Here is a 15,364-nt window from a genome sequence, read left to right as displayed (position 1 = left end):
TCCCATCGGTTTCGCGGCGGTCCATTGGCCATTTCCACCGTCACTCAAGCACTTCCATTCATCATGGTCAGAAACGCTGACAATCTGCGCGCAGTGGAGGGCGGACGCTTGGTATTGGTTCCCAGGCTATACACGCCCGCCCCTCGCCTGCAACATACGGCTCTCCATTGGCTAACCCGAACTGTCGGTCAGCCTCACCGTCAGAGAGTGGGTACGGCCCCCGTCAATCAAAGGAGAAAGGGGGCGGAGCTCGCGTTTGATTGGTCGCACCCACCCCAACGGCGAGCACCAGTGGCCGAAAACGCCGATGTACGATTGGCCGGCATTGGAGAGGCGGGGCCGGGCTTTTGACCAATGGGGATAGGTCAGGTGATTCCCCGGTCGTCGGAGGACGGTCGGCGAGGGAGAGAGTGAGAGATAGCGGGAAGAAAATGAATATCCGCAACGCCCGGGTGAGAGGAGGTCGGGGCTGGGAACCGGGAACGGGAGGCGGCGGGTGGATAAGCCGCTCCTCGTGGGGGCGGGGAGGGAGGGCAAAAGTCAAAGTGGGAACGGTTACCGCCATTGCTCACGCGTATTGGTTTTGCGCATGCGCAGGCTGCTGAGGGATCTGAAACAAATAAAAGTGAGGAAGTCCAGGGACAGAGATTGGGCAGGTCCTGGCAGTGTCAGTGGAGGGTGGTTCAGCTTCCAGTCTCTCACCTTCCCTCTTTAACACCCCACCAATTGCTCCCTCTCCTAACACTCACCCCCACCCCCCCACAACTGCCCCCTTTCCTGCTGAGGGATCTGAAACAAATAAAAGTGAGGAAGTCCAGGGACAGAGATTTGGGCAGGTCCTGGCAGTGTCAGTGGAGGGTGGTTCAGCCTCCAGTCTCTCACCTTCCCTCTTTAACACCCCACCAATTGCTCCTCTCCTAACACTCACCCCCGCCCCCCACAACTGCCCCCTTTCCTGCTGAGGGATCTGAAACAAATAAAAGTGAGGAAGTCCAGGGACAGAGATTTGGGCAGGTCCTGGCAGTGTCAGTGGAGGGTGGTTCAGCCTCCAGTCTCTCACCTTCCCTCTTTAACACCCCACCAATTGCTCCTCTCCTAACACTCACCCCCACCCCCCACAACTGCCCCCTTTCCTGCTGAGGGATCTGAAACAAATAAAAGTGAGGAAGTCCAGGGACAGAGATTTGGGCAGGTCCTGGCAGTGTCAGTGGAGGGTGGTTCAGCCTCCAGTCTCTCACCTTCCCTCTTTAACACCCCACCAATTGCTCCTCTCCTAACACTCACCCCCACCCCCCACAACTGCCCCCTTTCCTGCTGAGGGATCTGAAACAAATAAAGTGAGGAAGTCCAGGGACAGAGATTTGGGCAGGTCCTGGCAGTGTCAGTGGAGGGTGGTTCAGCCTCCAGTCTCTCACCTTCCCTCTTTAACACCCCACCAATTGCTCCTCTCCTAACACTCACCCCCACCCCCCACAACTGCCCCCTTTCCTGCTGAGGGATCTGAAACAAATAGAAGTGAGGAAGTCCAGGGACAGAGACTAGGGCAGGTCCTGGCAGTGTCCTTTGTGGGGGGAGAAGGTGTAGACTTAATGTACTGACTCCACTCTCTCACCTTCCCTCTTTAACACTCAATTTGCCGCCCTCCTTCCCCTTAGCCAACCCCCCCATTTTTCCTGAGGAGGGGTCGGGAACAAACAAAAGTGAGGAAGTGGCTCAGAAGGTTCTGGTGTGTCTGTTGGGGTAGGAATAGAGTTAGCATACTGACTCCAGTCTCCGTCACCTTCCATCTTTAAACTCTAATTGCCTTTCTACTTAGCCTGCACCCCCACAATTGCCTCCGTTCTTGAGGAGGGATCAGAAACAAGTAAGAGTCCGGAAGTGAGACATAGACTTGGCTGTGTCTGTGGAGGGAGGCTTAGAGTTAATCTACTAACGTCGGTGTCAGTTGTCGTCCCTCTTTAACTCCTAGTCGCCTTTCTCCAACCCCTCAGTCCCCACAGTTGCCCTGCCCCCTTTCCTGACGGGGGATTTCAAACAAAATGAAAGTGGGACAAGAGACTTGATACTATTTGTGGACATTATATGGAGTTCATATTTCAACTCTAGTGTCTGTCGCCTTCCGTCTTGTTGCCCATCGCCTTCCTGATGCTGCCCCCCCGCCCCAGCCCTCAATTGCTCCCCTTTCCTGAGGCATCAGGACTGAATAAAAGTGAGAAAGTGTCACAGAGACTCAAGCGGGACCCGGTGGTGTCTGCGGAGGGGAGAGAGACCCTGTCTGAGCAAGGGTCACTGGAGCTGAAACGTTAACTCTGAATTCTCTTCTTGGCTGTTGCCCGACCTGCTGAGCTTTTCCAGCAGCTTCTGTTTTTACTTTTGATTTACAGCATCTGCATTTCTTTCGGTTTTTGAGAGAGGAGAGAGTTCGTGCTTTTATTCCAGTCTCTGCTGCCTTCCCTCTTTAACCCCAATCGCCCCTCTCCTATCCCCCGCTTTCCCCTTTTCCTGAGAGGGATTGAATGCAAATAAAAGTCAGAAAAGCGCTTTGCGGACTTGGTAGCTCCTGGGAGTGTTTGTGTAGAAGGAGAAAGAGAGATGGAGATCGTGTTTTCACTCCAGTGTCTGACATCTCTCTTTTAACCCCAATTGCACTTTTCCACCCCCACCCCCCGTTCCTGAGGGTTCAGAAACAAATGAAACTGGGATTGTGCCACAAAGGCTGTGCAGGTGCTGGTGACGTCTGTGGAGGGGGACCGAGCTTGCGTTTTGACTCCACTGTCAGTCATCTGCACTGTTTCCCCCCCCCCCCCGCCCGCGCCATTGCTATCCTCCTTCCCCAATTTCCCCCTTTTTGAGAGGTGGATCGGGAGCAAATTAAAAGTTATAAGGTGCTGCAGAGACTTGATGGCATCTGTGGAGCAAGACAGAGCTCCAGCCTGGTCCAGCGATGCCACTTCCACATGAGGAGGGAGGATGAGAGCAGGGGGTGAGAGAGAGTGTACTCTTGTTTTGAGTTACTCTACTTCTCTCCCCAGCCCGATCAGAAGAAACACTGACCTGAATTCCATCATTCACCTGGAGCTTGCTTCCAGTAATTGCTGGAAAATCTCAGCAGGAGGGCAGTGGCCTAGTTTTCTATCACCAGGCTATTAATCCAGAAGCTCAGCTAATGTTCTGGGGTAACACGGTGTGGCGCTGGAGGAACACAGCAGGCCGGGCAGCATCTGAGGAGCAGGAAAGCTGATGTTTCGGGTCGGGACCCTTCTTCAGAAGAAGATGCTGCCTGGCCTGATGTGTTCCTCCAGCTCCAGGCTGTTATCTCAGACTCCAGCATCGGCAGTTCTTGCTATCTCTAATGTTCTGGGGACCTGGCTTCAAATCCTGCCCTGGCAGATGGTGGAACTTGAATTTGCAAAAGAAGCTGGAATTAATCCAAAGGCAGTCCTTTGCTGAAAAACCCATCCAGTTCGCTAATATCCTTTCAGGAAAGGAAACTGCGATCCTTACCTGGTCAGACCTGCATGTGACTCCAGACTCGCAGCAATGCGGTTGACTATTAGCTGCCCTCTGGGCAATTGGGGATGGGCGATAAATGCTGGCTCAGTGAGAACAGTGAAGGAACGGACAAGAGGGGTCCGGGAACATCTGTGGCGAGAAAGTACCAATGTGGGTCCAGCAAGGGAAGGTGATCTCAAGAGTACAATGGCACCTTGATCAGATGGGGCTGAGGAGGGGCAGATGGAGTTTAATTTAGATAAATGTGAGGGGCTGCCCTTGGGGAAAGGTACATCAGGGGCAGGACTTAATGGGAAGGTCCTGGGGGAGTGTTGCTGAGCAGAGAGAGACTTCGGGGCGAGCAGGTACATAGTTCCTTGAAAGTGGAGCCGCAGGTAGACAGGACGGTGAGGGGGGCGTTGGGGGTTGGGCGCTCGCCTTTATCGGTCGGTGCGTTGAGCGTTGGCGTCGGGAGGGTCATGTTGTGGCTGTATGAGGCCACTTTTGGAATACTGCATTCAATCCTGGTCTCCCTGCTACAGGAAGGACGTTTTTAAACTTGAGAGGGTTCAGGAAAGACTTGTGAGAATGTTGCCCAGGTTGGAGGTTTGAACTATAGGGAGAGGCTGAATTGGCTGGGGCTATTTTCCCTGGAGCATCGGAGGCTGACGGGTGACCTTTCGGGGGTTTATAAAAACATGAGGGGCATGGATAAGGTGAATAGACGAGGTGTAGGGGAGTTTAAAACTTAGAGGGGCGTGGGTTTAAGGTGGGAGGGGGAAAGGGACCTGAGGGGCAGCGTTTTCACGCAGTGGGTGGTGCGTGTGTGGGACGAGGAAGTGGTGGGGGCTGGTACAGTGACAGCATTTAACAGGCATCGGGATGGGGACGTGGATAAGGAAGGGTTTAGAGGGACAGGGGCCAAATGCTGGCAAATGAGACTCGTTCAGTTTAGGGAACCTGGCCAGCATGGACCAATTGGGCCAAAGGGCCTATTTCCGTGCCATATGGCTGTGAGGGGAGGGGGATGAGGAATCGGTGGGGAGCACTCCCCGGAGATCCATTTAAATGTGAGGAACAAAAGTGCCGCTGACCCAGCCCCAGCATTGTCTCCAAAACAGGCCATTTGGCCACTCGCTCCCTCCAGTCCATGCTGTACCAGCTCCCCAGGGATTCGCCTTCCCCTCCCATTGCTGCATCCCCTATTCCCCCTCCCGAATTAGAATGTTGTCCTGTCCCCAAGAAAAACAGAAGTTGCTGGAAACGCTCAGCAGGTCTGGCAGCATCTGTGGAGAGTAACCCGAGTTAACATGTAGTGTCCCGTGACCCTTGCTCAGAGCGGGGATGCTCTGCCCCGTTTGTCCTGAAGGAGAAAGTGCGTAGGTAACTGGTAGGACAAAGCAAGGAGAGGACAACGTTTGCAAAGGGATATAGATAGTGATTTTCAGAAGAAGGGTCTAGACCCGAAACGTCAGCTTTTGTGCTCCTCTGATGCTGCCTGGCCTGCTGTGTTCATCCAGCTCTGCACCTTGTTATCACAGATAGTGAGGGAGCGAGGGTCTGGCAGATGGAATACAATGTCGGGAAGTGCGAGGTCATCCACTTTGGTCAGAATGACAGCAAAACGGGCCGTTATTTAAACGGTGAAAAATGGCGGCGCAGAGGGATCTGGGTGACCTTGTGCATGAATCACACACAAAAAAAAGGTTGGTTGGCAGGTGCAGCAAGTAACGCAGAAGGCAAATGGAACATTCTGTCATTGGTGGAGTTTAAAAACCAGGGAGCTGATGCTGCAGCTGTATAGGGAGCTGGGCAGGCCACAGTACTGCGTACGGTTTCACTCTCCTGACTCGAGGAAAGGATGTACTGGCGCTGGAGGGGGTGCACGAGGTCGATTCCGGATTTGAGAGGCTTGGCTTATGAGAGGGATTGAATGGACCGAAATGTAGAAGAACGAGGGGTAGGAATCTTACAGAAACACGCACAATTCCAAAGGGAATAGATAAGATCGAAGCAGGGAGGTTGTTCCCGCTGGCAGGTGAAACTAGAACCGGAGGCGGGGGCCCAAAATAGCGGGGAGTAGATTGCAGACCGAGTTGAGGAGCAACGCCTTCACCCGAAGGGTTGGGAATCTGCGGAATTCCCTGCCCAGGGAAGCAGCTGAGGCTTCCTCGCTGCGTTTCCTTCAGGCAAAGATAGATTTTGGAGTAGCCAAGGGTTACGGTGGGCGGAACTGAGTCCGCGCAAAGATGGGCCGGAGGGCCTGCTCCTGCTGCTATTTCCGACACCCGTGTGAAGTGTTCGGGTGGGAGTGTACGTCCCTGTGTGTGATTGCCTCTGCTTTTCTCTCTCCCCACCCCCCCCACCCCAAAAAAAACACAGCCCGAGGACCTGATGAACATGCAGCACTGCAACCTGCTGTGCCTACCGGAGAACTACCAGATGAAATACTATTTCTACCATGGTCTGTCGTGGCCACAGGTACGGAGCGGCTTGGAGAGGGGGCGTGGGGATTGGGCCTCGTGCTGTGCTGTGCCATCCCGGTCTGTCGCCACCTCAGGGCCTCCCCTCCGAATCGATCAGCGCTTATCACCCGGATCCCTGGAAGCAGGTCCGACAGGTCCATACCGACCCAGTGCTAGCCACGGTTCGGAAGGTTGGGGGAGGGCGGGGTTGGGTGCAGGACATTTCGTCCGGCCCGAAAAAAAAATCCCGCTCGCCGTGGTATTGCAGAGTCCGTCTGGTGGGGGTGGGGGCGGGGTTGGGGAACGCATGAGCTCCAAGCTGTCACACCGGCTACAGCAGACGGTCCCCTCACCCCCGGCGTATCGTTTCATCTTTAGCCTTGTCAGTGGAGGGCTGACTGTAGGCCCCTGGGTCAGGGGGGTGTGTGTGGAGGAGGGGGGCCAAGTGCGGGTGTTGGGGTGGTCCTGACAGTGAGCAACCTTACACCGGCTATTCTTGCTCTTTGCAGCTCTCGTACATTGCAGAGGACGAGAACGGAAAGATTGTGGGCTATGTCCTGGCAAAAATGTAAGGTGTTGGGGTTGGGGGGGTGCTCACTGTGTTTCCTGCGTGCGCAGCGGTGAAGCCACGTGGCAGCCCGCCTTCTCTACATCGGGATTTCACCCCCACGCCTTCCGACACACCTCCTTTGTCTCCCTACCACAGAGGTGGTAGGTCAGACGGTCACAGAGTTCTGCTGTGACCTGCAGGAGAAGGGACACAGGCCTTCGGCCCAGAGCTATTACCCTGCGCTCGGCCCATACCCTTCCAAACCTTTCCCGTCCACACATCCTTCAGTTCCCATCTCCCTGTTGTTCTGTCTGTTTGGATTCTCTACTTTCCAGTGACTTGCCTCTTTGAAAGCAAGAAGAAGGAGAATGGGGGCAGAGAATAGGGGCGCTGCAAGAACTAAGGGATCCCCACCCCAGCAGCAGTTCAAGATATTGTGTGTGCCCATTGGTATCTGTAGGCTGCAGAACTCCACAAGCCCTGTCCCACCATTGACAAAGTGCGAGGGAACACTCCCCGCTTGCCTGGACAGGTATGGACACTCGAGAATCTCGACGCCATCCAGGACCACTCAGCCCCCTGCTGGATTAGCACCACATCCACAAGCATTCACTCCCTCCATCACTGATGCTAAGTGGCATCGGTGTGTACCATCTAGGCGGGCACTGCAGAAATCTACCCAAAGATCCTCAAGCAGCACCTTCCATTCCTACGGCCCCCTCCACCTAGACAGACAGGGGCAGCAGGGAAATGGGGACACTACCCCCCCTGCAAGTTCCCCTCCGAGCCGTTCACCATCCTTGGAAAAGTGTCACTGTTCCTTCACTGTCACTGTGTCAGAGTCCAGGAATTCCTTCCTTAAGAGCACACCTACAGCATGTGGACTGCAGCAGTTCACAAAGGCAGCTCACCACCACCTTCATGGCGAGGGGGAGCGGGGGGGGGGCACCTCGGGACGGGACAATAACGCAGCCAGCGTCCTGCAATGAGTTTTTAAAAAAGTGTGATGGACGACACTCGAGCGACGTTAAATATGTGGTGTCTGTTTTTATAAACCATAGCATGCCGGTAGAGAAGTCATTGTGGGGGGGGATGGTGGGTGTGTGCCCGCGCATGCGCGCTCTGTGGCGATGAATTAATGTGGTAGCCTGCCTTCTCTACGTTGGCACTTCACCCCCACTTCAGAACGATGGAGAAATGACTGCGTTGATTTGTTATTGTTGCGTGTACCAATGTAGAGTGAAAAGTGCTGTTTTGCGTGCTAACCAGGGAAACCGCACCTGACATAAGTACGCCAGGGTCATAGAACAGGAAGCTGCGGGGACGGTGCAGAGAAGAATCAGCTGGAATATTTGAGAGGTCCGTTTGCATGTCTGATAACAGGAAGGCAGCAGCTGTTAGTGTGTGGTGTGTACCTTCTCCCGAAACTGGTTTCCTGGGGCAACAGGAAGCGTAAATGGAGTCAACAGAAGGAAGGCTGGTTTGCAGGATGGAGTGGGCTGTGTTCTACCCCATGTAATTTCATGCCATCTTGTGCAAAGCGCTGGCTGTAATAAGCTACATGAACCACCCCCCCCCCCCCCCCCCCCACCCCCACAACCCTCTCCCTCAGTAAAACATGATTCCTTTCTGGTTTTGCTTCCAGGGAAGAAGATCCTGACGATGTACCCACGGCCACATCACCTCCCTGGTATGGAGTTGCGGGCGTTGGGGGGCCGGAGGTGAGGGAACGGGACTGGAAGGTGGTGGTGAAGGAGCAATGGAGGTGGGGGGTGGGAGGTGTGCAATGCGTCTGTCGGAGAGGGCGGGCGTGGACAGAGCACTGTCTCGTGGGATTGAACATCGCGTTTTGTCCAATGACACAGGCGGTGAAGAGATCCCATCGGCGACTTGGATTGGCTCAGAAGCTCATGGACCAGGCGTCAAGAGCCATGATCGAGAATTTCAACGCTCGCTACGTCTCCCTGCATGTCCGGAAGAGGTACCCACACCGATCCAGCTCTCCTGGGGGTGACAAGCACCCCCAGCGCCCCTTGCGACCCCCCCCCCCCCCCCAAGTTCCTCTAATAGCACAGGCTCCCCCTCGGCGCTGGCCCTCTGACTGTGCCCGCTCCGCCCTCGGCGCTGGTGGGTGTAGTTCTGGGCTTTCCCACTGAACAGTGCTGCTCAGGCTCGGGTCCAGTACACTCGGTTGGCCGAATAGCTGGTCGGCGACGCTGATGGTGCGGTTTCAGCCCCTGCACCCTGAGGGTCTCCGCTTAACCTCAGCTGAGCCATAAAACTTGGGTTAAACCCGCGAGTGGTTGCCCCTCTCCTGTGGGAGGGCAGCCCCAGGGTTTGAGAAAAGTTACCCTTTGCTCTTCAGTCCAGCATCTTTGAGATTGTGCACTGCTCCCCTCATTGTGCAGCCCGCCTGTGTCGGAGTGCTGAAGGCCCATGGTGTTTGAGGAGTGTTACTCTGTGCTGAAGAGACACTGAATGAATTTTAATCTCTGCTTTTCTGATTTCTCCAATTTACAGCAATCGAGCGGCATTACACCTGTACTCGAATACGCTCAACTTCCAGTAAGTGCCATGTCAGCACCACCCCAGCTATCACATCTCCCCACTGTCTCCATCACGGACATTCCCCCCCCCCCCCCCCGCCTCTCCCTCACTGTCCCCGTCACTGACATCCCCCCCCTCACCCACTGTCCCTGTCACTGACATCCCCCCCTCACCCACTGTCCCTGTCACCGACATCCCCCCCTCCCCCCGCTGCCCCCGTCACCGACATCCCCCCCCTCCCCCCGCTGTCACCGACATCCAGCCCCCTCCCTGTCCCGTCCGCATCACCAATATCCCTCTCCTCCTTGTCCCCGTCCCTGTCCCTATTCCCTTTAAGTGCACTCGCGCCACCCCCCCTTGTCCCCTGCACCCCATCCTTTACTCCGACCCTCGGGGGTCTGTGCTCTTCTCCACTCCCGGCCCCTGGAGAAGTTGCTGCTTGTCGTCGCTCTACCTTTTTGGGGTCCATGTTTTCAGCTGCCTGGGCTCGTCGGCTCTGGAACTCCTCTCCGAAATCCCTCAGTGCTGACGCCTGGTTCAGTTATGACATTTCAAAGGCATCTGGGTGGGTACGTGGAGAGGAAGGGATCTGGGCCCAATGCTGGCACGTGGGACTAGTTGAGTTTGGTGTGGTGAGTTGGGCTGAAGTGTGCTTTATGTGACCCCTAATTGCCCAGAGTCAACCCCACTGCTGTGGGTCTGGAGTCACGAGTAAGCCGGGCCATGTCAGGATGCCAGGCTTCCTTCCCTGAAGGACGTGGGCGAATCAATTGGCTCTTTCCTGACAATTGAGAGATGGGTTGGATTTTTGGCAGAATTCCACATTGACCACCTGCCCTGTGAAACGTTCAAAAGACACGTGGATAAGCGGTTGGGCAGGAAGGGTTTTGGGTGACACAGGCCAAATGGGAGCATGTCCACTTGGGGAAAACCTGGCTGAGTTGGGCCGAAGGGCCTGTGTCTGCGCTGTGTGACTCTACAACCTTAACTGAAGCAAGAGCGAGCGACGTGAGCGTCAGCGAGACTGGGGATGGCTTGGTGAATAGCTGTCTTTTTTTCTGCCCGCCCCCTCCAGGATCAGCGAGGTGGAGCCCAAGTACTACGCCGATGGAGAGGACGCGTACGCGATGAAACGGGACCTGACTCTCATGGCTGATGAGGTTTGTTTGCCTTCCTTTCTCTCCCTGTCCCAAGGCATCTCCATTTCCACAAGTGACCCCCCCCCCGCATGCGCGGCTTCTGCTCCTCTCGGTCATGTAGGGGAGATCAGGCCTCGCCACCTGCCCAAATGGCTCTGTGCGGAGCGCTTGGCCAGGGGCTCCAGATGAAGCAGGCACTCCTGCTCCCTGCCACCCATGGTGATTTGCCCGAGGGGGTGGGGGACTCGCTCCCTCCCGTTGGGGGGGGTGGTAGAGAGAGAGGGGCAGAGAATGGGGAGCGGACTTGCTCCCATGGGGAGGTGGGGGGTGTGGCTCCGTCCCGCAGAGGGACAGGGGGCAGAGAGCGGAGGGGGCAGTATGGGGGTCTTCCTCCTGCGGACGGAGAGGAGCAGAGATTGGGGGGGGTGGGGGCACGACCTCCCGCAGGGAGGGAGGGACAGAACATGGCCACTCCTTCCGGTTGGGAGAGAGGGGGGAGAATGGGGGACTCTTCCTCCGCAGGGAGGGGGGAAGAACCGGGTGATGGGGGGGGGGGGCGGGTCTCGATCCTGCAGTGGGAGAGGGGTGTGAGAACAGTGGGGAGGGGGGGGTTCATTCCCAACCTCTCGGAGAGAGGGGAGTGAGAACCGGGGGTGGGGAGGGCGAGGGGTTTCTTGCTCCCTCAGGGAGAGGGGGGAGTGATCAGGGGTGTGGGGTGGATGGTGAATGAGGAGAATTGGTATGGGGGGGGTGGTGGGGGGGGAGAGTTGTGTGATGTTCCGCGGTTCCACCCAGGGCCTTCTATTTCTCCAGTTCAGGAAACAGGCCGACACGAGGGAGAGGCTGAAACCCCTGGTGCTGGCGTCGCTGGATCACCGGGTCCCGAGCCGGTCGAACCACGTGGTGGATTGCTGCCGGGACGAGAAGTGCCCGTCCGGGCCCAGGCCCGGGGTCGAGGACAGCGGCGACAGCAAGGATGTCAGCGAGGTCAGCGAGGGCGACGGAGAGCACGGACGTCAAGGACAGCTCAGAGAACTCCGACTCGGCTTCGTAGGCTTCATCGCCCTCGCCGACAACCCCACCCCTCCTCCTGCGGACATGGGGGGTGCGGGGGCTCGCATCGTGCGGTCCCTTTCGCAGCCATCGGACCCACCGGGCCTCGGCACCGCCCTATTTGCCGTGCAGATGCCTGAGAAATCTTCGTAAAGCAACTGGGCTCCCGGGCACACGGAATAAAGAGCATTTGTAACGGAGTCTCTGTTGTGGTTCTTGGATGCAGGGGGCTGTGACACTTTGGTCGCTGGGTTCTTACAAAAGCCTCGTCGCTCAGGGAACGGGTTTGGTCAGAGGCTGCCGAGGGAGCGCGCACGACCGGGATGCCCGGTACAGCCGTCTGATTTGGTGGGAGGCGGGGGGTGTGCTCGAGCCGGAGGGATCTAAGGAGCTTCAGGTCCCCCGACGGGTGGGATCCTCTTGGCCAGAGCTGCTGACCCAGTGGATCACCCAAACCGCCCCCCCCCCCCCCACCCGTCGGACAGGAGCTGGTGAGGCTGCGAGAACGCCTGTTCTCAGGGAGGGTATGGGGCACCCTCCCTGTTTCTCCCCCACCCCCAGGCAGTGGGGCGTGTTGCTGGGGTGAGGGGTTCGTTTCCTTCCCCCGGGCGCTGAGCCTGCAGCCGCTGGCGGGCCGGGGGTCGACCAGGGCGCCATCGCCGAGGGCGGCGTTACCTGTTGTCGGGGCGGAGACGGTTGACCAGGGAGGGTGGAGGGGGTCACTGGTTGCCGGGGGCTGTCACCCATTTGCAGCGGGTGGCTAAATGTTTTGCCAGTGACACCGGGCAGGGTTGCTAGGAGTGGGGTCCCCGTTGCTAAGGGCTGGGGTTGTTGAGGCATGCCACTGTTGCCACTGGCGATGCCAATCAACGGTTGCCTGGAGTGGTGTTACAGTTGACTGTGATGGGTTGCTAGGGATGGGGAGGTGCAGTTGCTAGGCAGATGGTGGGTGGTTGCTATGGGGGTGGCTCAGTTGCTAAGGGTAGTATCACTGGTTGCCAGGGGCGGGGAGAGTTGTTTCTTGGCTGTCTGCCCAGGTTTGGTAGCTGTTGCTAAGAGGCGCGATTGGGGTGGGGCCTGTTGTCAAGGCGGAGTGTCCGCCTGTTGCGAAGTCTCTCCGGTCGGCGGTTGCTAAGGGCGGGCCCTGTTACGGTGGCTGCCTTTGTGGTCGTGAGGGGGCGGGTCCAGGTGTCAGTGGGCGGTCCCTCCTCGGAAGTACACCAGGGGGTTGTTCGGCGGTAGCCATGGGTGGGGTTTGCTGCTCGGCCCCGTTCGCTGGTGGTCAAGCGGGCGGGGCGTTGGTCACGTGACTGCTCGCGGTGGCTGCTGCTCGGGGCGCCGGTGGTAGTTAGGGGCGGGCTTGTGCCCATGGGCCCCTACGGTGGTCACAAGGGGGCGGGCCAGGGCGCCCACACGGTGGTTGCTCGGGGTAGCACTTGCTGGTGGTTGCTAGGGGCGGGGCCAGGGTGCCCACACGGTAGTTGTTAGGGATGCGGGTGGTTGCTAGGGGCGGGGCGTGTTGCCAGGGCGCCCACACGGTGGTTGCTGGGGGCGGTACTTGCTGCAGGTGGTAGTTAGGGGCGGGGCTTGTGCCCAGGGGCCCACACGGTGGTCACGAGGGGCGGGGCCAGGGCGCCCACACGGTAGTTGCTAGGGATGCGGGTGGTTTGCTAGGGGCGGGGCGTGTTGCTAGAGGCGGCTGGTCCCCGGATGCCGGGCGGAGAGTGATGGCGGAGCCGGGTTATCGCGCCGTCTCTCGGCGGGACTCGCGGGCCCTGGTCGGTTACAAGCACGCCTGCCATGTCATGGTGTAATGCCCCGGACCCGGGCAAGCTCTTCGGGAAAATACCGCTGCGGTTCGCTCTGCTGGTGAGTAAATACCCACCTCACCCTGTGGCAGGGGGGCCGTGAGGGGCGTTAAATACCCCCCCCCCCCCGGGGGGCTGTGTGTGTGTCAGTGGGTCAGATACCCCCCGGGGGGATGTCTGTGTGTGTGTGTGTGTCGGGGGGGTCAAATACCCCACCCAGGGGGGTAGCTGTGGGTGTCGGGGGGTCAAATACCCCACCCAGGGGGGTAGCTGTGGGTGTGTGTCGGGGGTCAAATACCCCCCTGGGGGGATGTCTGTGGGTGTGTGTCGGGGGGTCAAATACCCCACCCAGGGGGGTAGCTGTGGGTGTGTGTCGGGGGGGTCAAATACCCCACCCAGGGGGGGGTAGCTGTGGGGTGTGTGTCGGGGGGGGGTCAAATACCCCACCCAGGGGGGTAGCTGTGGGTGTGTGTCGGGGGGGGTCAAATACCCCACCCAGGGGGGTAGCTGTGGGTGTGTGTCGGGGGGGTCAAATACCCCACCCAGGGGGGGTAGCTGTGGGGTGTGTGTCGGGGGGGTCAAATACCCCACCCAGGGGGGTAGCTGTGGGTGTGTGTCGGGGGGGTCAAATACCCCCCCCCCCAGGGGGGTAGCTGTGGGTGTGTGTCGGGGGGGTCAAATACCCCCCCCCCCAGGGGGGTAGCTGTGGGGGTGTGTGTCGGGGGGGTCAAATACCCCCCCCAGGGGGGTAGCTGTGGGTGTGTGTCGGGGGGGGTCAAATACCCCCCCCCCCCAGGGGGGTAGCTGTGGGTGTGTGTCGGGGGGGGTCAAATACCCCCCCCCCCAGGGGGGTAGCTGTGGGTGTGTGTCGGGGGGGGTCAAATACCCCCCCCCCAGGGGGGGTAGCTGTGGGTGTGTGTCGGGGGGGGTCAAATACACCCCCCCCCAGGGGGGGTAGCTGTGGGTGTGTGTCGGGGGGGGTCAAATACCCCCCCCCCAGGGGGGGGGTAGCTGTGGTGTGTGGTCGGGGGGGGTCAAATACCCCACCCAGGGGGGGTAGCTGTGGGGTGTGTGTCGGGGGGGGTCAAATACCCCCCCCCAGGGGGGGTAGCTGTGGGGTGTGTCGGGGGGGTCGGGGGGGTCAAATACCCCCCCCCCAGGGGGGTAGCTGTGGGTGTGTGTCGGGGGGGTCAAATTACAACCCCCCCCCCAGGGGGGGTGTGTGTGTGTGTGTGTGTGTGTCGGGGGTCAAATACCCCCCCCCAGGGGGGATGTGTGTGTGTGTGTGTGTGTGTGTCGGGGGGTCAAATACCCCCCTGGGGGGATGTCTGTGTGTGTGTGTGTGTCGGGGGGGTCAAATACCCCCCTGGGGGGATGTCTGTGGGTGTGTGTCCGGGGGGGGTCAAATACCCCACCCCCCCCCCCGGAGGGTAGCTGTGTGTGTGTCTGAGGGGCTAAATTACCCCCCCCCAACCCGGGTGGTGCTGTGTGTGAGTTGGGCGGCGCTAAATCCCCCCCCCCCCCCCCCCCCCGAGCAGTGCTGTGTATGTCTGGGGGGCTAAATACCCCACCCCCACCCAGGCAGTGCTATGTGTGTCGTGGGGGTTAACTATCTGCTTGGGCTCTGTCAGGTGGTTTAAATGCCCCCCTGTGCTGTGTCTGGGTGTTAAATCCCCCCCCCCCACCCCAGGGCTGTGTTGGGAGGGTTACATACTCCCCTGGGGGATTTATATACACCCTGGTGTCAATTGGGGGTGCGTATACCCCCCCCCCCCAACCCAACCCCCGGACTTCTCATTGGTATAAAGACCCAAAAAAATGAGAATGCGGGAGAGTTGAAACTCCCCAACAAAATGAGGGGGAGGGGTTGTGTTAGGTTTTAAATACCCCATGAATGGAGTTCAGATTATCCTGCGCCCCCCCCCCCCGCCCAGTGGGGCATTTACGAGTTACTCAGCTTTACACAGCGAACGTTTATCAGAGGGATGACTTACCCTTAAGTAAGATGGTTTAATTAGCCCTCCCTAGAGGGCAACAGAGAGAGACAGAACCCCCCCCCCCCCAAACCCTGGGAAATGGGGAGCTGCCAGAGGGTCTAAATACCCCCCCCCCTCCCCCAGGTAATGAGGGATGTTGGCAAGTATACAAGCCAGGCTCAGTGCCCCTGGTGTGTGGTAAAGTCAGATAGCTACCCTCAGATTTAATGGGACAAATACCCCCCCACACCAAGATGATCCAACTCAGTGTTTCCTGCCTTCTCCCCATCTACCCTTCCGCTCTCTCTCGCCCCAAAGAACGCTGTCCAATTCC

The 15,364-nt window shown here is 58.4% G+C and overlaps 1 protein-coding gene across 1 annotated transcript; it reads left to right on the top strand.

The window, feature by feature from the left end:
- Nucleotides 1–315: 315 nt before the first annotated feature.
- On the top strand, nucleotides 316–11,446 carry naa10 (N-alpha-acetyltransferase 10, NatA catalytic subuni). The gene is given in 10 exon segments (XM_048525823.2): nucleotides 316–452; nucleotides 5,875–5,973; nucleotides 6,467–6,525; nucleotides 8,153–8,172; nucleotides 8,175–8,197; nucleotides 8,373–8,488; nucleotides 9,028–9,072; nucleotides 10,130–10,214; nucleotides 11,007–11,189; nucleotides 11,191–11,446. Coding segments are annotated over 10 exon segments (708 nt in total). The 5' UTR covers nucleotides 316–431; the 3' UTR covers nucleotides 11,248–11,446.
- Nucleotides 11,447–15,364: the final 3,918 nt, after the last annotated feature.

This window comes from Stegostoma tigrinum, unplaced genomic scaffold, assembly GCF_030684315.1.
Source record: "Stegostoma tigrinum isolate sSteTig4 unplaced genomic scaffold, sSteTig4.hap1 scaffold_505, whole genome shotgun sequence".
In the NCBI taxonomy this organism is placed as follows: domain Eukaryota; kingdom Metazoa; phylum Chordata; class Chondrichthyes; order Orectolobiformes; family Stegostomatidae; genus Stegostoma; species Stegostoma tigrinum.
This window is presented reverse-complemented; position numbering and strand designations above follow the sequence as displayed.